Source organism: Mesitornis unicolor, unplaced genomic scaffold, assembly GCF_000695765.1.
Source record: "Mesitornis unicolor isolate BGI_N332 unplaced genomic scaffold, ASM69576v1 scaffold20245, whole genome shotgun sequence".
Classification (NCBI taxonomy): Eukaryota; Metazoa; Chordata; class Aves; order Mesitornithiformes; family Mesitornithidae; genus Mesitornis; species Mesitornis unicolor.
In genome coordinates this window covers 81,850-101,866 of record NW_010186517.1, presented here as the reverse complement: position 1 = coordinate 101,866, position 20,017 = coordinate 81,850, and the positions used below count along the sequence as shown (strand labels likewise).

The following is a 20,017-nucleotide window of genomic DNA, read 5'->3' as shown; positions in this document are numbered from 1 at the left end:
ATGAGGGAAGAGCTTTTAAGGAAGACAAAAGCAATTTCTCTCTCTGTGTCAGTCTGCCAATTCCAAGTAATGTAAACAAGTCCTAGTCTCTGCTGGACCATTCCAGAGTGGTCTCTCAGCCTCACAAAGGACCAGTTTATTCTGGTAACTGCTGTGGATTCTTTTTTTAGCCTGTACTCTGACATCTCTCTCTGTTTCTTCTGCGTAGGATATGAAAGCTGGAGGGAACTGGCTAAGGCTCTGGCAGACACGAGTGTCCCAGGTGGGGACCCAAGCCTTCAGATTTACTATTCACAGAAGCTGGGACACCAGGTGAGGAGGCTTGGGATGTCTTCTGAACATATGGAAGGGCAGACCTTCCTTTGTGATGCTGGTCCCAAGAGACAGCTCTCTCTTCATGCAGGAAGGAGAGCATGCCACAGGGCAAAATCTGAGCTGACTCACAGCAATGTGAATGTACAATGACTCCACTGTAGTCAATTAGGTTATTTTAGATGTACTAAGCCGCAGCGGTGGGCTGAAGCTGGCTGGGCGTGTGGCACAGGAAGGTAGCACTAAGCAGGCTGGAGGCAGAAATGAAAGGTCAAGAGAGAGTTTGTAGTTCTCTCTCTCTTCCTTCCCTGAAGGAAGCATTGGAAGAACTGTTGCTTGGACCTTTTGAAACAAGGATTGGGAAAAAAAAAAAAAGAAAAAAGAAAATAAAAAGGAGGGAATTACCTAAATTTTAGCTCTGTGCTAACAAACAGTCATAAAGTGCCAGTATCCTTTCCCCTTGGTAGCTCGTCATGGAAGTTTGCTGCCAAAAAAGCCAGAGAACATTTTCACCTTTCTGTGGCTGTGATTGCTGGCTTGTCTTTTGGAAAGGGAGCTTGGGAACTTGTTTTTTTCTTACATGTTTTTGAGCCCTCTTGTGTAGGTGTCAGTGCTGGAACATTTATTAGGTAATTTTTACTTCCCTCTACTTGTATTTCAGAACCAAGAGCTGCGAAGAGGTGGGAGGAATAAATCAAATTATGCAGCTGTGGACAGCTCTGTCCCCTGGATGCCAGAGGTGAGGGCATTTCTCCATCCTTTAGCTGTAGCTAGAGACCTGTGCAGAGAGACCAGAAGGCAGGGATCTTTGCTTGGAAAATCATTTGCTTCACTAGAAGCCCATACCCTATCACCCCCTCCTGGCTTAATGGCCCTTACAGATGCAAGTAATCGTGTGGAAAAACAGGAGTGTCCAGATTCCTGATAATTTGGCGTCTCCCTCAGCCAACAAGGCACCAAACACCCACCCACAAATCCCTGAGAGCAGGCAGCCAGCTGCCTCCCTGAAAGGTGAAGTTTATTCAAGGCTGGAGTGTGTAGGGCCAAGCATTCAACAAGCAAATACACGACTGTGGCATGCAGGAGTGTCACACTCTGCTCTTGCATTTGCTGGCTATCTAACCCCTGTGTGTCATACATAGAGATTTCTCCACTCCAGTGACACTTCTGATGAACAGAGACCTTCTCTGGTGACCTTTGAAGGCCAGGGTAAACATCCCCTTTGTTTCCTTCATGCCTCATTTGTTCTCATCTTCCCTTATCTCACCATTCCTCTTCAGATAAAGGAGCAATGTGGCCTGCTGATAATGAGAGAAACACCAGCCAGGGGGCATTTGACTAATGGACTCAGCTCACTAAATTCCTCAAGGTGATTAGAGACCCACACAAATTAGTAGGGACTCTGTGGCTCCCCTGAGGAGGGTGCAGGCTGCTGACCCTGGCTCAGGGGAGGAAATGATCACCAGGCCAGTGGAGGGAAAGCACCTTCCTCCAGCCATCACACAGTTTAGGTCCCCACAGCTTAAGCTAAAGCTTTCCTGGAACCAGCCAGCACCAGTCACCTTCCAGTGCCCAGAACCAGATCAGACCATTGATCTGTTCTGCTTCATCAGCTCTGGTGAGTGCTGGTCCCAGCTGGAGCCTGGGAGCTTTCTCTGGCCACAGGGCCTTGCAAGCAGTGTACAGGCAGGGCTGCCTTCCAGATGAGCAGCTGCTGGGAAAAAGCCAGCAAGGTGCTGGGGTCACGACTGCTGCTGCACACAGGGAGGATGACACAGAACATTTACTGCTGCCTTCTCCCATGGCCTTGGGTGTTACCCACCAGCCTGCAAAGCTGCCACCCCGGTGTGGCGCTGCCAATGAGGGACTGAGTGGAGAGGTGTTCTGGCCAAGGGGAAGGGGCAGGACTTGGGGTGCACTGCGTGGGATCACCTTAGGTCTGGAGAGGTGTTGCATGCCTCCTGCTCTGTCCTGCACTGCTCCCTGTTGGGGACAACAGCTCTGGCAGGTATCAGGGCTGTGACCTCAGACCAACTGGGTTGGGAATGTGTGCCATGCTCTGTGTCAGGTGGTGTGTGGCAGATATGCTGCAAGAAGACTTTGAGACCCAGGGCATACTGATAGTAGACTGGTGAGCTGGTTTGGGTGGCTTTGCCCCACTCACGCATCCTGCCGTTCTCCCTCATCAGCCTTCTAACACTTCTCCTCTGAAGCAAATGCCTCCTTCACCAGCTTTCCCTTTGTCTCCATAAGGCAAATTTTCCCGCCCTTGCTGCATCACTGTGTCTGCACCCAGAGGGTCAGCATGGCCACCCTGTCTGCAAACGCAGGCCAGCAGCTCGCCAGTATCAGCTGTAGGAGATGGAAAGGGGTCCATGGGCACAGCTCTCCATAGAGCTGCTTGCTGTCCTCTTAACCACAAGCTGAAGTTTTCCCTGGCCTGAGGATTAAGTTTTTCTGTAACACTGCCCAAGTTAATTAGCCAGGGTCTATGATCCCATTGTGCCCTCCTGGCAGCATCTCTAAGAACTTAATTGCAGCCTGGGGTGAGGGGTGACAGGTTGCCTCCCACAGGTCAGGGAGCTGGAGTTAGTTTGAATAGAGAGGTATATTGCTGACAAACATGAATAATTAAGAGAGTTGCACGGTAAGCTTGCAGCCAGCATGGTCAAAGAAAAGGACAGGTTTCAATTTTCCTCTTTCAGTTTCAGGAGACGAAATTGGCGGCTTAAGCTTCAGCCCTGGTTAATGTGGTGGGAAAGTGTGTGTGGAGGAAATCCTTAATGAAGTTATACACCTCGTATAGGGGAAGGCAGGGTTCAGCCTCACTCCTGGCTTTCTCGAGATGCCTGTGCATGTGATCCCTGCTGCCACTTGTCCCTTCCAGGCACCAAGGCAAAGTCTTCTGGCTCCCACTGTCGCCCAGTGCCTCTTCAGGCTGGAGAGTTGTGAGGTGTTTTGCTTCATTAATTTGGAAAGATGCCTGGCTACCTTCAGGGCGGACCTGCGCAGTGGGACTGTGAGTGTCACAATTCAGCACTGCCATAGGTGTGGGGGGAGGATTTTCAGAGCTGTGCTGGGTCAGCCTGATCCTTGTCATTTACCTCTGCAAAAGCCTCTCTTCAGCTCTGAGAGGAGAAAGGTCTGGGCAGTACTGGGGGGCATTTAAAATGTCCCCCCTTTGTGTCTGTGCAGCCTCAGGACCTTCTTACTGGAAGGAGGTGTAAGGGGTGTCCAGTCCCTTGCAGACAGTGCACCTATGTGCATGGGTGCTGAATGAAACCAGAGCATTGTGCCAGGGCATCCACTTGCCACTAACCTGCCCTAAGAGGAAGTATCCTTTCCTTAGAGGGCCAAAAGACAAGGCTATTCCTTCTCACTCTCTCCCTTGCCCATGTCTTTTCCTTGCCCGTCAGGTGTCAGGGCTCAGGAGGACAGCAGGGCTTTGTTGCTAACTTGTCTTGATGGATTCCTTGCAGTGAAGCCCAGCTGCTGGCTGCTGAATGTCACCCTGTCAGGGAAGCTGGGCCAGGCAGGAGGAGGGGCAGAGACAGAAGAGTCTTATGAACTCAGGAGTTTCCAGTTGGCAGCACAATGTCGCCTTTCTTCCCTGGCTCAGGCCTTCTCTGTGCCCATTTATCATCCACGGCACTGCGCGTTCCCTGGGCTGCACGCAGCTATGCAGCTGATTTGCCTCCATCACGCCAAAGCTGCCTGGGATTTAATATAAGACCCCTCTTTTCCATCCTGCTCTGGTTACCGTGCAGCGGGTCACACCTCTGCTGCTGCAATCCTCCCAGCTTTGCTGCTTGCCCCTGGCCTTTGCTGCTACTGCTTTGCCTTTCTCCCCTGGGGCTCCTTGCTTGGGGGGGAGCTGCTGGGTGTGTGGTGTCACCCCCCTGGGTGGTTTTGACACAATAGGGTTTGGGCTGGGAAGAAAGGCCTGTGCTCTCTATGTGCCTGGTCCTCCTTTACGGTCTGTTTTCCTAGGAGGGGCTGATAATCTAAAATTCCTCACTAGAAGTAAGCAGAAATACCAGAGTCTCTTAACACAAACCCAGGGCTGCAGGCGGGTGTTAATTCAGCTTGCTCAGCGGGAAGGGCGGGCGCTGGGGTTGAGAGCATCAGCACCAAAGCCAGGCTCCATCCCAGCTCTCGCCTCCCTGCCCTTGTTGAGGTTCAGCTCTCCCTTCCCTCGGGCAGTGCTGGCACTCTGTGCCCATGGAGTTGTGCTCAGGAGAGAATCAGCCTGCCCAGACCTCCTTGGAAAGAAACTCGCACTGTGCTGACAGTGCCCTTGGTGCATGACCTGTGCCCATTTTGGATCCCAGCTGGGTTCCTGCAATGCTGCTATTTCAGCAGGGTGGAGGTAAACAACTGGGAGGTGGGGTTGGGAAGGGGAGAAAGCCAAGGGAGAGGAGGAGCCCTCTAAATGGAAAAGCGCAGACCACGTAATACTAGCTCCCATTTAAAGCCGAGACTCTTGGCTTCTGTTCCTGATTCTGGCCAGATCAGTTCATCCAAAAGTTTCAAAGCAGATGCTTTTAAAGGGAGAAGGGTAACTTGTTGCTTAGCAGATCTTAACTTTCCAGCTCTTTGAAAACTGCAGCCGGGTAGGTCCAGCCTGGGAAGTTACACTCAGTAGCCAAGTTTTAGAAAGTCCATTGTCATTTCTGGGGAGCTGTGGGCATAAATTGTGAGCAATGGTGCCATTTATCTATTGCTGCAAACTGCAGCAAAGCCCCAAGCAGGAGATTTTTACTACATGTTCCTGAGGGGACCCAAATAGCAGAGGAATTTCTCAGCTGCCAGCAATGGGCAGCCATGAGTTGAGTTGGAGGGACAGAGGTGATAGGATTTCAACACAGCTGCTGCACTGAGGACTCGTGGAGGCCTAAAATTAAAGTCTAGCTCAGTTTTCACTCCCAGAGCAGTGCTTTGGGCAGCCAGCACTTATCTGTCAATAATGTTTTTCTTTTCCCTCTCAGAAGAAGCAGAGCATAAGTTAGGCTGCTGTAGCTCAGGAGAAAATCTGTTGCTTCAGAAAAGGCTCTGAAACCACATACAAGAAATGTTTGTTATTTACCAGTTAATTATTTCTAATAGCTATGAGTGCTGGAAAGCAAAGTGATCTCATTAGCTCCTGCCAGAATCTCCTCTCAGGTAGCTTTCTAAAGACTTTGGAGACAGAGTTGTTGGGCTAGAAGTCTTAGGGACCATCTCTTCCAGCATCGATAGAGCACTAAGTCCAGTATGCCCTTATTTATTTTTTAGCAGGCTGCCCTCTCCCTAATAGTGCCAAACTCTGCAGTAAATTATTGTTTTAGAATGGGACTGGTCCAAGTTTCCTCTGCAAACATTTGAGCAAGTCTAGCCACTCTTTTGGGACTTTTCTTATAAATATCTGTTTAGGCATTTGGGCTACCACATACCAAAACCAGGCCAGCTCCATTGCAGTCCCAAGCCTCGGGTCTCTCTTTGACAGGAAAGAACTGCAGTGCCAGCCTCTCCACAGTGTGGGAGTGTTGCGCTGCATTTGCTAGGGATCTCAGTCTGCTATCTGCAGTGTGCAAACGATTCTCCGAGAAGAAAAACCAGCATCGCTTGTGGATAGCAGCAAACTGCCTGCCAGAAGACACAGTTTCTGGCAGTGACTCTCTGTGAGAGCCTAGCCTGTTTGTCTCACTTCATGTTCCACAAGAAACAGCGATTGTCATTATTTGATTTGGCTGAGAAAAGTAATGTAAGACCCTTGGGTGTGAACCTGGATTTGGCCAAGGGGCATGGGACTGCCCAGGAATTACGTTCCAATTCAATGTTTGTCACACTTGTGGTGATTTATTAGTAGTGCAAGTCCCTGCAGAGTCCCAGGTTTCTCTTGGCTGCCTCCACCGCCCCAAGTCCTTTGTGTAGTTCCTCTCTGATTTTGTGCAGCATCACTCTGGGGAATTACATCCACTTTGTCTTGTTGCTTCTCCTCTTGCCTGATGGGCAGAATCCAGGTGGAGGGATGTCAGCAGAGGAGGAAAGAAGAGGAGACAGTAGCAGGGGATGACATGGGCTTGCAGACACCAGTCAAGCCCTGGCAGTGCAGACACTAATAAGAAAGGGCTGACGAGAGACCACTCAAGAACAGCAATGGTTGTGAATGTGTTTTGTCTGGCACACAGAGATGGTTTTCACGTGCATGACTAAAGCCCACAGCTTGCAAGGAGCATTATGGCGTAAACTGGTGTCAGGCCAAGTCTGCTCCATGTCCGTCCTTCAAGCCATGGTTTATTATGAAATGAAACCCCAACCAATATCCTGGGAAAAATAGCTTCATAGAAACAATTTCTCTGCCAGGGGTGCCCGGAGTGGTTGGGCCCTCCTCCACCATGCTTCTCCAGCCTTGCTAGAGACTCCCCAGCGAAAACTAAGAATTTGCTGCCATCTGTAGACATTTGAGTGCTGTTCAGGCAGTTTCCCCAGTCCTGCTCACACAGCCCTTATATAGGCAAGACAGCCACAGCAAAACGTCCCCAGTATCAAGGCAACCTATTCCTTTCTTCAGTATTTCCCCATCTAAGGTAGCTTTTACAGTCTCCAGTTTGTTTATTCTCCACTGTTGGATACCGGTCCTGCAAGGAGGGTTTCCCTGTCCAGCTCCACTGGTTGCAGGCAGAGAGCTCTACACACACTCCTACGCTGTCTGGGTGAGAATCACTGCTTCCCACCAGTGTTTCTGTGTCTCTGGGCATGAGAAGGTCATGCTGCCCACTGACCCTTCTGCACTGCTGCTCCCCAGCCTGCTGAGCCCATGTCTCCCCTCGCTGTCATCCAGGAGCTTCACCTTCCAGACATACTTTGAGAAGAGAATCTACTATCTCCCCTCCCTAGGGTGTCCTCTCTTCCTTGGGTCAGGAAAACAGCCCTAAAATGATGGAGAAGCCCAAAATGCCTTCTGAAGGACATAAGACCCTACATTGTCTTTGCTTGATTGTGGGGGGCTGCTGCCATCCTATAGCATGTCTCACACCATGGCCTGAGAACACAGCCCTCTGGTTAAACACCTCCTCAATGGAGCAAAATAGAGTGAACCCCGGCCACTTAACTGAGCTGTCCTGGGCATTATCACAGCTCCCTGGTGCCATTCGGGCTGTCACCTGGCCCAACCCCAAACTCCCAGCTGATGAGACTAAGAGGTCTGTAGCCAACTCTCCTGGAGACCAGCCCCTTGCAGCAGCAGCATCTTCCTCCACTCTCTCAAGCTGTCCAGTGCCAGGGTCTGTGGTTGAGGTTGCAGGACAAGAAGGGATGCAGGGGAGGAACACAGCAATTCATGGTGTCCCTCTTCTGCCCTCCAGTTCCAGGGCCAGGCCAATCTGCACGTCTTCGAGGACTGGTGTGGCAGCTCCACTGAGCAGCTCAGGAAAAACCTCCATTTCCCCCTCTTCCCTCATGTGAGTAAGACCTTGACATCCTTTGTCCCATGCTTCCCAGCTCTGCTTCTCAGCTGGATCACCTCCTGCACATCCTGTCCCTGTCCCTCTCCATCATCTCCTCTGTCCTCCTGGTCCTGGGGGAGCAGGAAGCTTTTGGAAGGGTGCACCAGCTCTTCTGCTGCGAGGAGGAGGTTCATTTTACCCATGCTGGCCTGCCATGCCTCAGGCACTGGGTGAAGGAGCCCTGTATTTGGTGCCCTCCCTCCAAATGGCTTGCAAATGCCACATCCCATCCCCGTCGTCCAACTGCCATCCCTTGTGCAGCAATATCCTCTTCACATCAGCACTTGCTCCAATTTGTCTTTTATCTTGCCTGCTCTTTCCCACTGCTTCCATCACATGTGGTGCCCCATCCTCTTCCCAGACCAAACCTCATTATTCCCTCTGCCCACTTATGTCTGAGGTTTTGTGTCCCCCATTTTTCCTGTCACATCTAATTTTTTTTTTCTTTTTCTTCCACTTCAGACGCGAACTACACTGAGGAAGCTGGCTGTGTCCCCAAAATGGACTAACTACGGTCTCCGAATCTTTGGCTACCTGCATCCTTTCACAGATGGTGAGGGCTCTGAGGCTGTTTTGTCACTGCTCGTGTCTCTTTGCACCTGCCCCTCCTTCCCCTCCTGGTGCTGAACCACTGGGATCCTCACCCCAGCAAGTCCAATGTGAGATCCAACACGTGGGCAGCCCAGCCAGCTGTGTGGGACTGGCTGTGGCCTTGGCATGGGTGAAACACATCTGCCTCCTCTGTAGGGTGGAAAAAAAGCACAGAAGAAAGCAGATGGGAAGTGCTAGCTAAAAAACAATGCTGCTATGAATGCACAGCACCATGGTGAGCACGAGCGCACGAGCAGTCCTTCAGCTTTTCCTCCTTCCCTCACATGCACAGAGCTGTACATGACATCGTTTACGTTCCTCCTGCTTCCTGGGTGTGTGAATACCCTCTGAGAGCAGCTAACATCTGTATTGCCCAGCTGCATGCTGCTGCCCAGACCAGCCTTGTAGCACTCACCCACGTCTCCTGGTCCCCTGGCCCTTGACTACCATCCCTGTAATCTCAGCCAGAACAGCAAGACTCTGTCTTGACAGCACCTCTGTCTCCCTTCATAGCTCCACATGCACGTTCCTCCATCCAAACACAGCTTCTCACACAAAAATTTGCTCTGGCAGCAAAAAGAGAGGCAGGGAGACTTTGCATGGACTTCTTAGCTTTCCAGGGTAAATGTTAGGTGAAGCCAATGCAGAAGGGATTGTGAACCAGTTGCATTTGTAATGTTTTGTTTTCAATTGCAGTGGAGTTAGAGAATTCAGAGAGGTTCAAAGAGGTGGGGGGTAATATCAAAAGGGAAGGTATGGTCTCACCAGGAAAAAGGGTGAAGACAGAATTTGGGAGGAGCAGAATCTGTTCTGTGCACAAGCCCTTACCCCAGAGCCCTACTTACTCCATCCATCTCTCAACAGGAGAGTTTCAGTTTGCCATTGCTGCAGACGACAATGCTGAGTTCTGGCTGAGTCCTGACGAAAAGACCTCCAGTCTCCAGCTGCTGGCCAGTGTAGGCAAGGTACAGTGCACACTGCATGGCTTCTATCACAGCTTTAATGTTTCTGTGGGGATGGAGACCTTCCTGTCTTAAATACTTCCTTGGACTAGCCAAGTTTTTTCTCCTGCCGAACTGCAGACACCACCACCACCACAGATTCTGGACAGGTACAACATGATGTACCTTAAGCCAGTTATGTCTTGGTGCTGGTGTTGAGAGCCCAGGCTCATTATTAAGGGGCTTAAATCTGTCTACAGATTATGTACCTCACAGACAACTTAGTAGGAGGAGTAGCTCAATTTTCCCTCTCCATTGCTCCAGCCCACCTTAACTAGAGCGTTTTTCTGTCTCTTCACAGACAGGGAAGGAGTGGACTGCACCAGGAGAGTTTGGGAAATTTCAGAGTCAGCGGTCGAAGATGGTGAGGTGAGTGAGCAGAACCCCTCACTCTGCCCATGGCCAGGAAATCACAAGGACAAAGAACAGGAACGCAGACTGGTTCTGAAGAATTTAGCAACATAGAGAAAGGGATTACTCCGGGGTATCGCCAAAGCTGAAGTCCACACCCATGGCAGTTGCTTTGCTGATTTACTGCAGGAATCCAACACTGATTTTTTCTTCCATGGAGGAAGCAGCCACCAGCAAATTCAGACTCCTCTGTATGAACTATATCCTGAGCTTCCTGCCTTGGAACTGGCCAGATTCCCTAGAGGCCAAAATCCAGCAGGCAAGGCTGAAAGGGAGTTATTCAGAATTAATTGAGAAAGGTTTGGAGTGCCCCAGGTGCACAAGGAAAGTTGCCTATCTTACTGTCAGCATCTGGATTTTCTTGGCAGTCCTAACTCTGCTCACCCTGAGAATTAAGTTGTTTCATGGGTGCGGTTGCTCTTCCTTCATTGTCTGCTGACAAGCTAAGAAATGTTCTTTAATGCCTTTGGTGACAGACGCGTTGTTCTTCACAGGTTGTCAGCTGCAGGCAGGTACTATTTTGAGGTGCTGCACAAGCAGGATGACAGAGGAACAGACCATGTGGAAGTAGCAGTGAGTCTGTGCAAATGGTCTTGCTGTATATGCATCCCCACAGAGCTTGGGAATGACATTTGTAACAATTCAATTTAGAGGCCCCAGCTCCTCTTTGCATGAGATGTATCTAATCCCCTCCACAGCCCTTACCTACTTCTGTGTGGTATAGTCCTGCCCACATGTCAGGACACTTTCCTCTTCTGGCGTGGGGTAGTTCTGCTCCCTCCAGTCTCTGTTGCAGCTCTTTGTCCTTTCCTGCTTTGGATGTGTCCTGGGGGATGTCAGCTCATTCCCAGTCTTTTGCTGCTAGGTAAACTTGGGCATAGTAAGGAGAAAAAGGAAGCTGCGAGACCATCTGGTGAAAAAACATCTTGTACCTGTCCTTTTCTGTTCAGACTTGGTTGACTCTATAAGCACTTCATTTTAATGTGTTTCTCTGTTCCAGTGGAGACTGAATGACCCAGAAGCGAAGTTCAAAGTCATTGACTCCCAATACCTCTCCCTTTTTGCTAGTAAGTATCTTCACCACAGGATTCCCAGAGCACCTCCCCATTCTTCCAAAATGTATCATTGGTGTTTCACCACGAATCATAGTCTAGCCAGGCAAATACCATGTGTAATGATCATTGCAAGAAAGAAGTGGAGACAGGTCAGGAGAGACACTTCTGGATGAGAGTATGTCTCATTATCAAATATGGGAGAATTGGAAGTAGGATTGGAATGTTGTTTTAGGGAAATCTATAGTCAGTGGGGAAGGACGGATAAGGCAGTCTGCAAGGGTGAGGGAAACCGTTGCAGATGTGAGAGTAACATGGGATGGAGCTTGCCCACCCGCTGTGCTAGGAGGAATGTAAGGCCCATAACATGGGAGCCGTTTGGGGTGTGCTGGCAGCTGGACATGACCAGGAAGAAGGAGCTGCTGGGAACCCTTCCAGGAGATTTCACTCTGGATGCTGGACACAATGAGATACACTAGCAGTATTGGGAGATGCTGTCTCCTTCTATACCAGCCTCAAGTCTCTTCAAGTTGCTGCTGGATTGCAGCAAGCCCACCAGCCCAGTCCTTTCTGTTTTGTAAACCCTTCTTAACATATGAAGTGATGCCTTTATCAGTTAAGGAGCTCCTTAGTCCTGTTTACCTTTGTCTAGCTTTGTCAGAATTGCTTTCCTCTGCCAGCATTGCCAGCATTTCCCCTTTCCATATCTATCAATGTTGCCTTCCAGCACCTCTGGGCTTTTTTCTGTGCCAGCACTTTTGCCCATGGAAGACTCCCTGATGTAATTAAGACATGTCTGCTGCCTCTTGGATTGCAACCTGTTCCTGTATTTACTGAAACTCACCATTTGGCCAGGACTAGGCTTTCAGTTAAGTTTTCTGTCCCCTTCCTTTTTTCCTTCTGCTCTTTTCTTCTTATTAATTCCCTGTTATAGGTAAGACTCACATCCCAGGAGATCTCTTTGTGGTTGGGCACAGTGCTACAGTCTCACCTTTATCTGGCACCTTCTGCCCATACAGTGTTTCCCTCTTCCATTTCAGCCTTTGGCTGTATCACACATCATCCTGTACCTTCTGAATTCCCATGTTGTTCAATACCCAAAAGTTGCTAGCACTAGCTCCAGTGCTCTAGGCAGAATGTTGTCTTTCCCTCCTGGATATTGATTCAGTTCCCCTCATGTTAAGAGTACAATCTCTGGAGACATGAAGTCCTCTGGAAGTAGCACCCAAGAAAAAGCATAACCAACACCCAGTCTTGAGTTTAAGCTTTGCATTGCTCCTGGCCTACTGTGGGTCTTCATTCCCCTTCTGGAGCACCATCTTCCTTGGCTACTGAAGGTCTTGCCTCAAGGTTCTGATCCTTTTCCAGCACAGGACAGAGCTCTGTTCCTCAGGTTTCTCCGACTATTCATCTTTTCTATCTAATTTTAAAAGAAATTCATTACTAATAATTCAGAAGTGTCCAGTAATTCCTGCCAGCATGCTGCTTCTTCAGCACATCACTGCTGGTGTGTCCAAGGCAGGAGGTCGTTTTTCTCTATTACTCATCACTGTATTTGTTTGCTTTCAGTGATAGCCATGTTCCTACCCCACAGCTTCTGTATTTCCAGCTGAGCCAAAGCCTTTCCTTCTCACAGTGTCCTTGCAGTGAAGTTCCTGATCAGCACCATTTAGGCATTGCTATGCCAGAGACAGCGTCAATGCCATGGATGCAATGCCATTTGGAAAGGGCTGACACTAGAGAAGGGTGCTTTTTGGGACAAGAGATGAAGTAGCCCTTTCTCCCCCTTCAGTTCTTTCTCTGGTTTCTAGATGAGACCCTTTTAAAGATGGATGAGGTTGGGCACATCCCACAGACGTTGGCCAGTCACACAAGCCGGCCTGCTGACAGCGCAGGCAGCAAGGCGCACCCAGCTGACATGTTGAAGCCTGACCCCCGGGACACTCTTTACAAAGGTAAGACTTGCAAAGCAATCGAGGAGGTAGCTGCAGCCTGCCACAGCACATGCAGTAGCATGGCTGAGAAAGATTGTCCTCCTATGGCACATTTACCAAAGGCCACACTTTTTCTCCCCATTGCAGAAGAGGGGGGAGCATACAATATCAGTCACTCTAGCAGACAAAGCTCAGCTGAAACCCAGCCCCTCTTTCTTGGGATCCATACTCACACAATATCCCCCAGCATAATATTTCTGTGCAAGTGCCATAGAGAAATGTAAAGAGATGAGCGGTGCAAGATAGTTTGCTTTATGTATCTGTTAGTATTTCATGTGGATAAATAGAAACCAGGCCCAGGAGTAGCTAAGCTAGTGCATCGGTTGCAGCAAGTCTTCTCCAGCAACACTTGTCTACATGTTTCTTCTTCTCAGTGCCTCTGCTCAGCAAGTCTCATGTGCGCCGAGCCTTGCCAGACTGCCAGTACAAGCCCAGCTACCTGGTGAATGGATTTCCTCTACAGCGCTACCAGGGACTCCAGTTTGTAAGTTTTATTCCTTAAGCAGGTACTTGCCCAGGGGAACACAAGGAGGAAGGAGAGAGACCCCATTAACCATGGGAGATCTCTCCACTGATCTGAAGCTCCTGGGGAGATTTGACCATCTACTGTCTGAGCATCCCAGTACATGCCAAAGGGCAACAGCAAGAGAAGAGAGAGGGGTGGCATGCACTGCTCATGGGTCTTATTGGGGTACAAGTGTCCGTGTTGTAACGAGCCTCTTGGACCTCAAACCAAAGAGCTGAGCTAGCCTTCACATGGAGCCTCACAACATCCAAGGATTTTATTCTCCATGGGACGAACTGTAGTCTGACTGGCCTACTAAAGCCCCTGACAAGCTTAAAACTGGTCTTGAGGGGGACCTTACATTTGTGGGGTGTGCAACATAGCAGGGATTAATCCCTGCATAGCAGAACAGACTGAGGTCTGCTAAGGTCAGATCACCAGCAAGGTTTGCCATCCCTGGATGCCAGTGCAGGCCCACATTCCCCAGGGGACTGCATCCTGGGCAGCCGCAACTCCCTCAGCCTTGCTTGGAGGTCTCCTCATACACTTTCTGGGCTCCTGTGATCCCCTGCAGCTCTTCAGGAGGACTTGCACACCTCTCTCCCAGCTAGTTCTCACTATGTTACGGGACTTAAATGCACAGTTACAGAGATGGACAGACAGATGCTGAGAGAGAGGGAAAAGAGCACACCCATGCACAGATCTCATCCCGCTTACTTCTGTTTTCCATTCTTGCTGCCTGCTACTGGGTGCCTTGGAGAGGCAAATGGGGAGCAATCTCTGCTCCCTCTCAAAAGGGCTGGCCACCCTGCAACTGTGTCTGGGTCACCTGGTGACTGATATCTGGCATTTATGAGTGTTTTACTTTCCCTTTACTTTCCCTTCCTCCCAGGTTCATTTATCCTTTGTTTACCCGAATGATTACAGCCGCCTGAGCCACATGGAGAAAGACAACAAGTGCTTCTATCAGGAAAACCCTTATTACCTGGAAAGGTAGGATGCTGCAAATGCAGTTTTACTAGCAGTGGGAGAGGAGATGGTTTGAAGGTTGGAATTGGGGTGGAATTTCATACTCATGTCTGTAGGACTCTTTTAATTCTTAAAGATCCCCTAAGCCTTGCAGATGTTAAAGCACTTATAGTTTCTTTCAATAACTTGTGCTCCCTTTAAGTGAAAATACATTTAGGTCTCAAGGGGAAACTGCCACTGCATTTTTTGCTCTATTAACCCAGTAGCTAAGTCAGAGCATGTTTGTTCTACTACATCAGGGAGTGTATTTCCAGCAAACTTTGCCTGCCAGCAGCTGGAGCCTCCTGACAGCTGTTGCTGTGAAAGTCAAACCATGCTCACCATCAGGCATCTCCCTATGGAAAGAAATGCATGTTGTTCACTGGGGTCCAGCTCCCAGTGGTGGCCCTGCAAGGGAACCACCACTTGCATGCTTCCTCCTGCAACAGGCAGGCACCTTATGTGAGGACTTCCCTCTTTTCAGGAGAACCTTTTTGCAGGATAGAGATATCACACCATTTTTCTGGTGAGATAACTGATGGTGGCCTTCCTGTGCTCAGGATCTTCTTCCTCCCTACAGGACTATTTTGTGGGCTTGAACAACAGATCATATCGTAGGTTTGGGAGGAAACTCCTCGGACTGGGGTTCATAGTGACGCATGGAGAAGGTGGCTGCCATGGGCTGAAAGGTGCCACCCAGGTTTATTGCTTTGGCAATTCATATGTATTGTGACAGGATTTGGGAACTGAGGGCCCATTTTACTTCAAACACATGTGGAGGAAAGCAGTCCTTGAAATCCCTCCCAAAAGCTTGAAGCACAGGCATATGAGGAGAGCGCACAGACAGTGGTGGTATAAGAGAGAGGGAGATCATTGCAATTACCTGCCTGAGCCACTTTTGCAGCATAATGAGTTGCGTTTGTGAGCACTCCATCATAAGTGAGCTTTAAGGAGCAGTTTAAGGGAGGATGAAGAAGTGTTTCAGGATATTTAAATTGGGATTTTCTCCTGCACTTGTGAGAATATGTCTGAGAGACTGGGATGATAACAAGGAAAAATGATGTCTTTGACAGTACAGGATAAGATCTGATTGCCCAAAGATATGAAAGATGGTGATGATGGTAGAAAAGGATGATCTAGAGAAGCTGGGTAGATGTAATCAGAGTAATGGATCATTACCTCTAAGGCAGTGGCTATAGTTTATTTGGAGAGTGCAGAGTAACTTTCATCAAAGTCGTTTTTTGCCTTTTCCTCTGCAGATTTGGATTCTACAAGTACATGAAAATGGACCGGCCAGAGAAAAGCCTGAACTCTGGAGAAAAGGCAGAACAGCCAGGTAGGGATACTAACATCAGAGCCTGGAGGATCTTTTTACCTGTCACTTTTGTGTGTGATCTTCCAGTATCAGCTGAATGAAGCTGTTGACTTCCTATGCCAAGGAAGTCACAGCCCTTCCCTGCCAGATTGCTGTGGCTGGGAAGGGATTTTGCTTCCACTTTCACTCCTCTTAAGAGCAGGTTTGGAGGTCACCAAACTGTTGTTAGTGAACCTGTAGTGGATACAATGTGACAATTACCTCTTGGGCCCACAGCTTCTTTGAGGTGCAATTTCAGTAAAAATTTGGGCAGAAGTGACAGAGCCAAAGGTGTGCAGTGTGGCAGCCTGTGCTCACACCTGCCCTGCAAAGCTCTGGCCAGATAAAAGCAAAGCCAGACCCCTCCACAGTCTTTGGTTACGCTGGCTAAGAGGTGCTGAGGAGGTTGGTACCACCAAGAGCACAGCTTCTCTGTCCAAGAGCATCCCCATCCCTCTTGAGCAAGAGACACATCACTGAGATGAGTTGAGAAGTAGCTGCCCCCAGTGGGGTGGGTGCCTGGGTTGGGATGGAGAAGGCAGCAGAGGCATGCCAGAGGTGTAACTGAGATCACTCCTGCAGGCTCCCAGGAGGGAAACCTGGACGACCTGCAGTATGCTGAGCAGGATGTGGAGAGTATCAGCCCCCCTGAGCACCCCGGTGCAGGGAGAGCAGAGCCGGCAGGCAATGCTCCCAGCAGCGTGGTGGGCAGCGATAATGTTCATGAGGACTATTCCCTCCGGGAACGTCGTCGGCTCCTCTCAGTGACGGGTGGCAACATAGGAGAGGGGCTACAGAGGAGAAGGTTGAAGAGATTTAGTGTCAAATCAGCCATGATGGCCTCTGCCAACCAAAGCCTCAGCCAGGCTGGCCTAGAGGGGAACCCGATAATGAAAAGACCCCGTTTAAAAGCTGGTGTCAAAGACAACTCCAGGAGTCCTCCACAGCATGCCAGGGCTGTCCAGGGGAGAGTAACTGTCAAAAAGGCAAACCTTCCCTCTAGGACCGTGACTCAAAGGCAGCAGCGTCTTGGTGGCCCCAGGGACTCAGGAGTCACAGTTCCCCAGGGAGCAAGACCTCAAGGAGACCACAGCACTGCTAAGGATGGGCTGCAGCCAGTAGGCACTGTGCCAGCTGGGAAAGGAGGCTCAGTCTCTGGCAAAGCCAGCAGACGTGCTGTGAGTGCTGCCAGTCCCAGCCAGCAGCCTGGGCTGCCGCAGTGGCTGAACCAGGTGGAGTCCTACATTGCTGAGCAGAAAGCAGCCAATGGTGGGGACATGGGTGAGAGAGAGGTGCAGGTGGCATCTCCTGTGAAGGGCAAGTCTGGACCTGTGGCAGCAGACGAGGAGGAGGAAGAGGCAGATGGGGAGCCAGAGGAGGAAGATGAGGAGGATTTCGATTATGTACCGGTGTTCGACCAGGCGGTGAACTGGGAGCAGACCTTCAGCATGAACAACCTGGACTTCCATATGCTGCGCACAGACTGGATTGACCTGAAATGCAACACGTCAGGAAACTTGCTGCTAAGAGAAAGGGAGGCCCTGGAAGTCACACGTGTCTTCCTGAAGAAGCTCAACCAGAGGAGTAAAGGGTAAGGCCCTGTGTGAAATCCAAGGGGCAGTGTACCATGCTGCACAGGGAATACCTGCCATGTGAGGAGCTAGTGGGAGTCAGAGGATAAACTAGATGTGGGAAATAAGATTTCAGGCAAGAAATCTGTAAAAACCTGGGCTTTAAGTATCTTTTTAGGCTGAGAAATGGAAATTGTTAGACACCAGACCATGTCTGGGGGCTGAATATCACCCTCCAACAGCTGGTGGCAGTAAACATGAAAGATTGGAGGTTTCCATCTAGCTGTCATCACTGGCCTTCCTCGTTACACAGTGTATGTATCAAGACCACATAGGAGCATTTTAACAGCTGAAGATTAAGAAACTCTGCTGATACGGAGTAGGACTGGAGCTCCTTGTGTTTGTGGTTTGATGTCTGTCACATCTCAGCTTGTGAATCACTTAGGATGTAGGAACAGAAGAATACAGATAATGTGGATCAGTACTCTGACCTCAGAGACAACCAAGTACCCTACACTATTATCTGAATGTGTGCACCTCCATCTTAACACTGGCTAGATTTCTAAGTCCTAGTACTGATTTGGGGAGGAGTTTCTTTGATGACCCACTCGTCAGCTTCTGCTGGTACTCTGTTTTTACATGGTCTTGATACGGTTCTTTTTCTTCTCAAGACTTACCATCTTGATTGCCTTTCTAGCAAACAGACTTAACTCCTCTGAGCTCCTATAAGCTAAACAATCCAACTCCCAACCATTCTGTTGAGTTGGACTCTATTTCCATGATTTTCCTGTCTGTCCTTCTCCATGCTGGTTTCAGTTTGGGTTAATTTTCTTGTACATAAATGACTAGTATTCTGGGTGTTACATAGAATGAGTGTTACTAGTTCCCAATCCCTGCTGGAAATAGCTCTCATGCTACACCTTAAGATCTCTTTTGTATTTTCAGGGCCACATCAGTAACAGTCATGGTGTAACTGATAAGTGCACCCAAGCTTTTGTCCACATTTTTAACTGATGAGTGTCCATTTTATAGCAGAAACTCTTGTTATGACCTGAAAGAACATGACCTGGCATTTCATCCTATTTTGACCATTTCAAACCTACAGCTCAGCTCAGTTTTTGCTGTATGATTGCTCAGTCCTACTCCATGTTATTGGCTGATAAGCTGTCATCAGCCAATTTCACTAGCCCAAACATATTCCTTGTGCCAAGATCATTGTAGGAGGTGTTGAATACACTCACTATTACCAGCCCTACAATCATTCAGACACATTTGTTATTTTCTATGTCACCTTTATTTCATTTTCCTCGCCAACTATTTTCTCTTGGCCGAAATCCCGGATCTAATCCCACATGCTTGTGGATTTAGGAAACAGGTGCTAAACCTTCCCATGGGACTTTGGAAGCAGTGCAGCAAAGCGAGTGAGGAAGCTGGGGACAAAAAGGTTTGTGCTAGCCAAAAGGAAAGAGCCTGGCAGAGCTGAGGGGGCTGGAGATGGGAGAGGGGCTGGTGTACAAGGGCCATGCCCACCCCAACTGTGTCTCCTGCAGGCGGTTCCAGCTGCATCGTATCGTGAATGTGGAGAAACGCCAAGACCGCATGCGGGGCAGCCGCTACCTGCTGGAGCTGGAGCTGCTGGAGCAGGGAGAGCGGCTCATCCGCTTCTCAGAGTACATCTTTGCGCAGGGCTGGCAGGGCAGTGGCGGCGATGAGGAGGAAGAGAGGAAGATGAGGAACCTGGCGTGGGGTCGCCGGCGGCACCTGATGGCTGTGGCGAATGAGCCAGAGCTTTGCTGGCCCCAGGGCTTTTCCTGGAACCACCGTGCCATGGTTCACTTCGTGGTGCCAGGTAAGGGGAAACTGCCTTCCCAGAACATTGATGGACAACACAGTGGGTGCTTCCCATGGGAGCAGTCCTGAACAGTGGGTCTGGGCTAGCCTCAACCATCTCATTTGGGTCACTTCAAATTTCTGTTCTCATTGAGTTAAACTCCCTTAGAAATATGACAAGTTCCAAACTCTCATGGCTTGTAAGCTTGGAGGAAACTCCCGTCATACACTGGAAAAGAACACATACCAATTACTGGGCTCTTTGGTCCAGGTTTTCAGTCTGGGCCTATTTCAGTGTCTATGAAAGGTTAGCAGTCTTTGAGGGTAGGCAGGAAGCCTTCCTCAACAGGAAGCCTGTTGAGAAGCCGTGCCATCTTTGGAATCAGTTTTGCCTTGATTATCTCCCTCTTACAATACATACAGTGAAAAACCAGGCACGTTGGGTGCTGCAGTTCATCTCTGACATGGAAGAGCTGTTCCGAGTCACAAAGGATACATACTTCAACATCATCATCACAGACTACAGCAGTGATGACATGGATGTAGAGAAAGCTCTGAAAAAGTCTAGCTTGCCCAGGTAAGAGTACTGCTTGGTCACAAAAAACTGCTCACATGCATATGCCTGTGTCTTCTTGTAGGCAGTTGTTCTATCATGATGACTCCTCCTCAGGTGAGGAGGGGAATCGGAAAAAGGAAAAGAGACCCATGGGTTTAAATGAAACTAGATTTAATAAAATAATGATAAGAAATTAATATTTATACCAATATTAATATAAAATACACAAAGTGATACTCAGCCCATGTAGTGGTCATGAGTGAGAGCATGATGGTCACAGTGAATGGGAAAGTAGGCCTCAGGAGCAGAACAATGGGTGAGACCCTCCAGGGAGGGAGGAAAGAG

The 20,017-nt window shown here is 49.3% G+C and overlaps 1 protein-coding gene across 1 annotated transcript in view; it reads left to right on the top strand.

The window, feature by feature from the left end:
* Positions 1–208: 208 nt before the first annotated feature.
* The window catches only part of B4GALNT3 (beta-1,4-N-acetyl-galactosaminyl transferase 3), a gene marked incomplete at its 5' end in the record, with an annotated part of 22,953 nt that continues 3,144 nt past the window's right edge, over positions 209–20,017 (top strand). The window contains 15 exons of the mRNA XM_010185183.1: positions 209–312; positions 974–1,051; positions 7,659–7,754; positions 8,262–8,352; positions 9,255–9,355; positions 9,693–9,760; positions 10,297–10,375; positions 10,803–10,869; positions 12,666–12,809; positions 13,223–13,332; positions 14,246–14,346; positions 15,621–15,697; positions 16,298–17,306; positions 18,837–19,135; positions 19,540–19,693. Of these exons, the coding sequence (XP_010183485.1) occupies positions 209–312; positions 974–1,051; positions 7,659–7,754; positions 8,262–8,352; positions 9,255–9,355; positions 9,693–9,760; positions 10,297–10,375; positions 10,803–10,869; positions 12,666–12,809; positions 13,223–13,332; positions 14,246–14,346; positions 15,621–15,697; positions 16,298–17,306; positions 18,837–19,135; positions 19,540–19,693 (2,578 nt within the window). The remainder of the gene's footprint in view (positions 313–973; positions 1,052–7,658; positions 7,755–8,261; positions 8,353–9,254; positions 9,356–9,692; positions 9,761–10,296; positions 10,376–10,802; positions 10,870–12,665; positions 12,810–13,222; positions 13,333–14,245; positions 14,347–15,620; positions 15,698–16,297; positions 17,307–18,836; positions 19,136–19,539; positions 19,694–20,017) is intronic.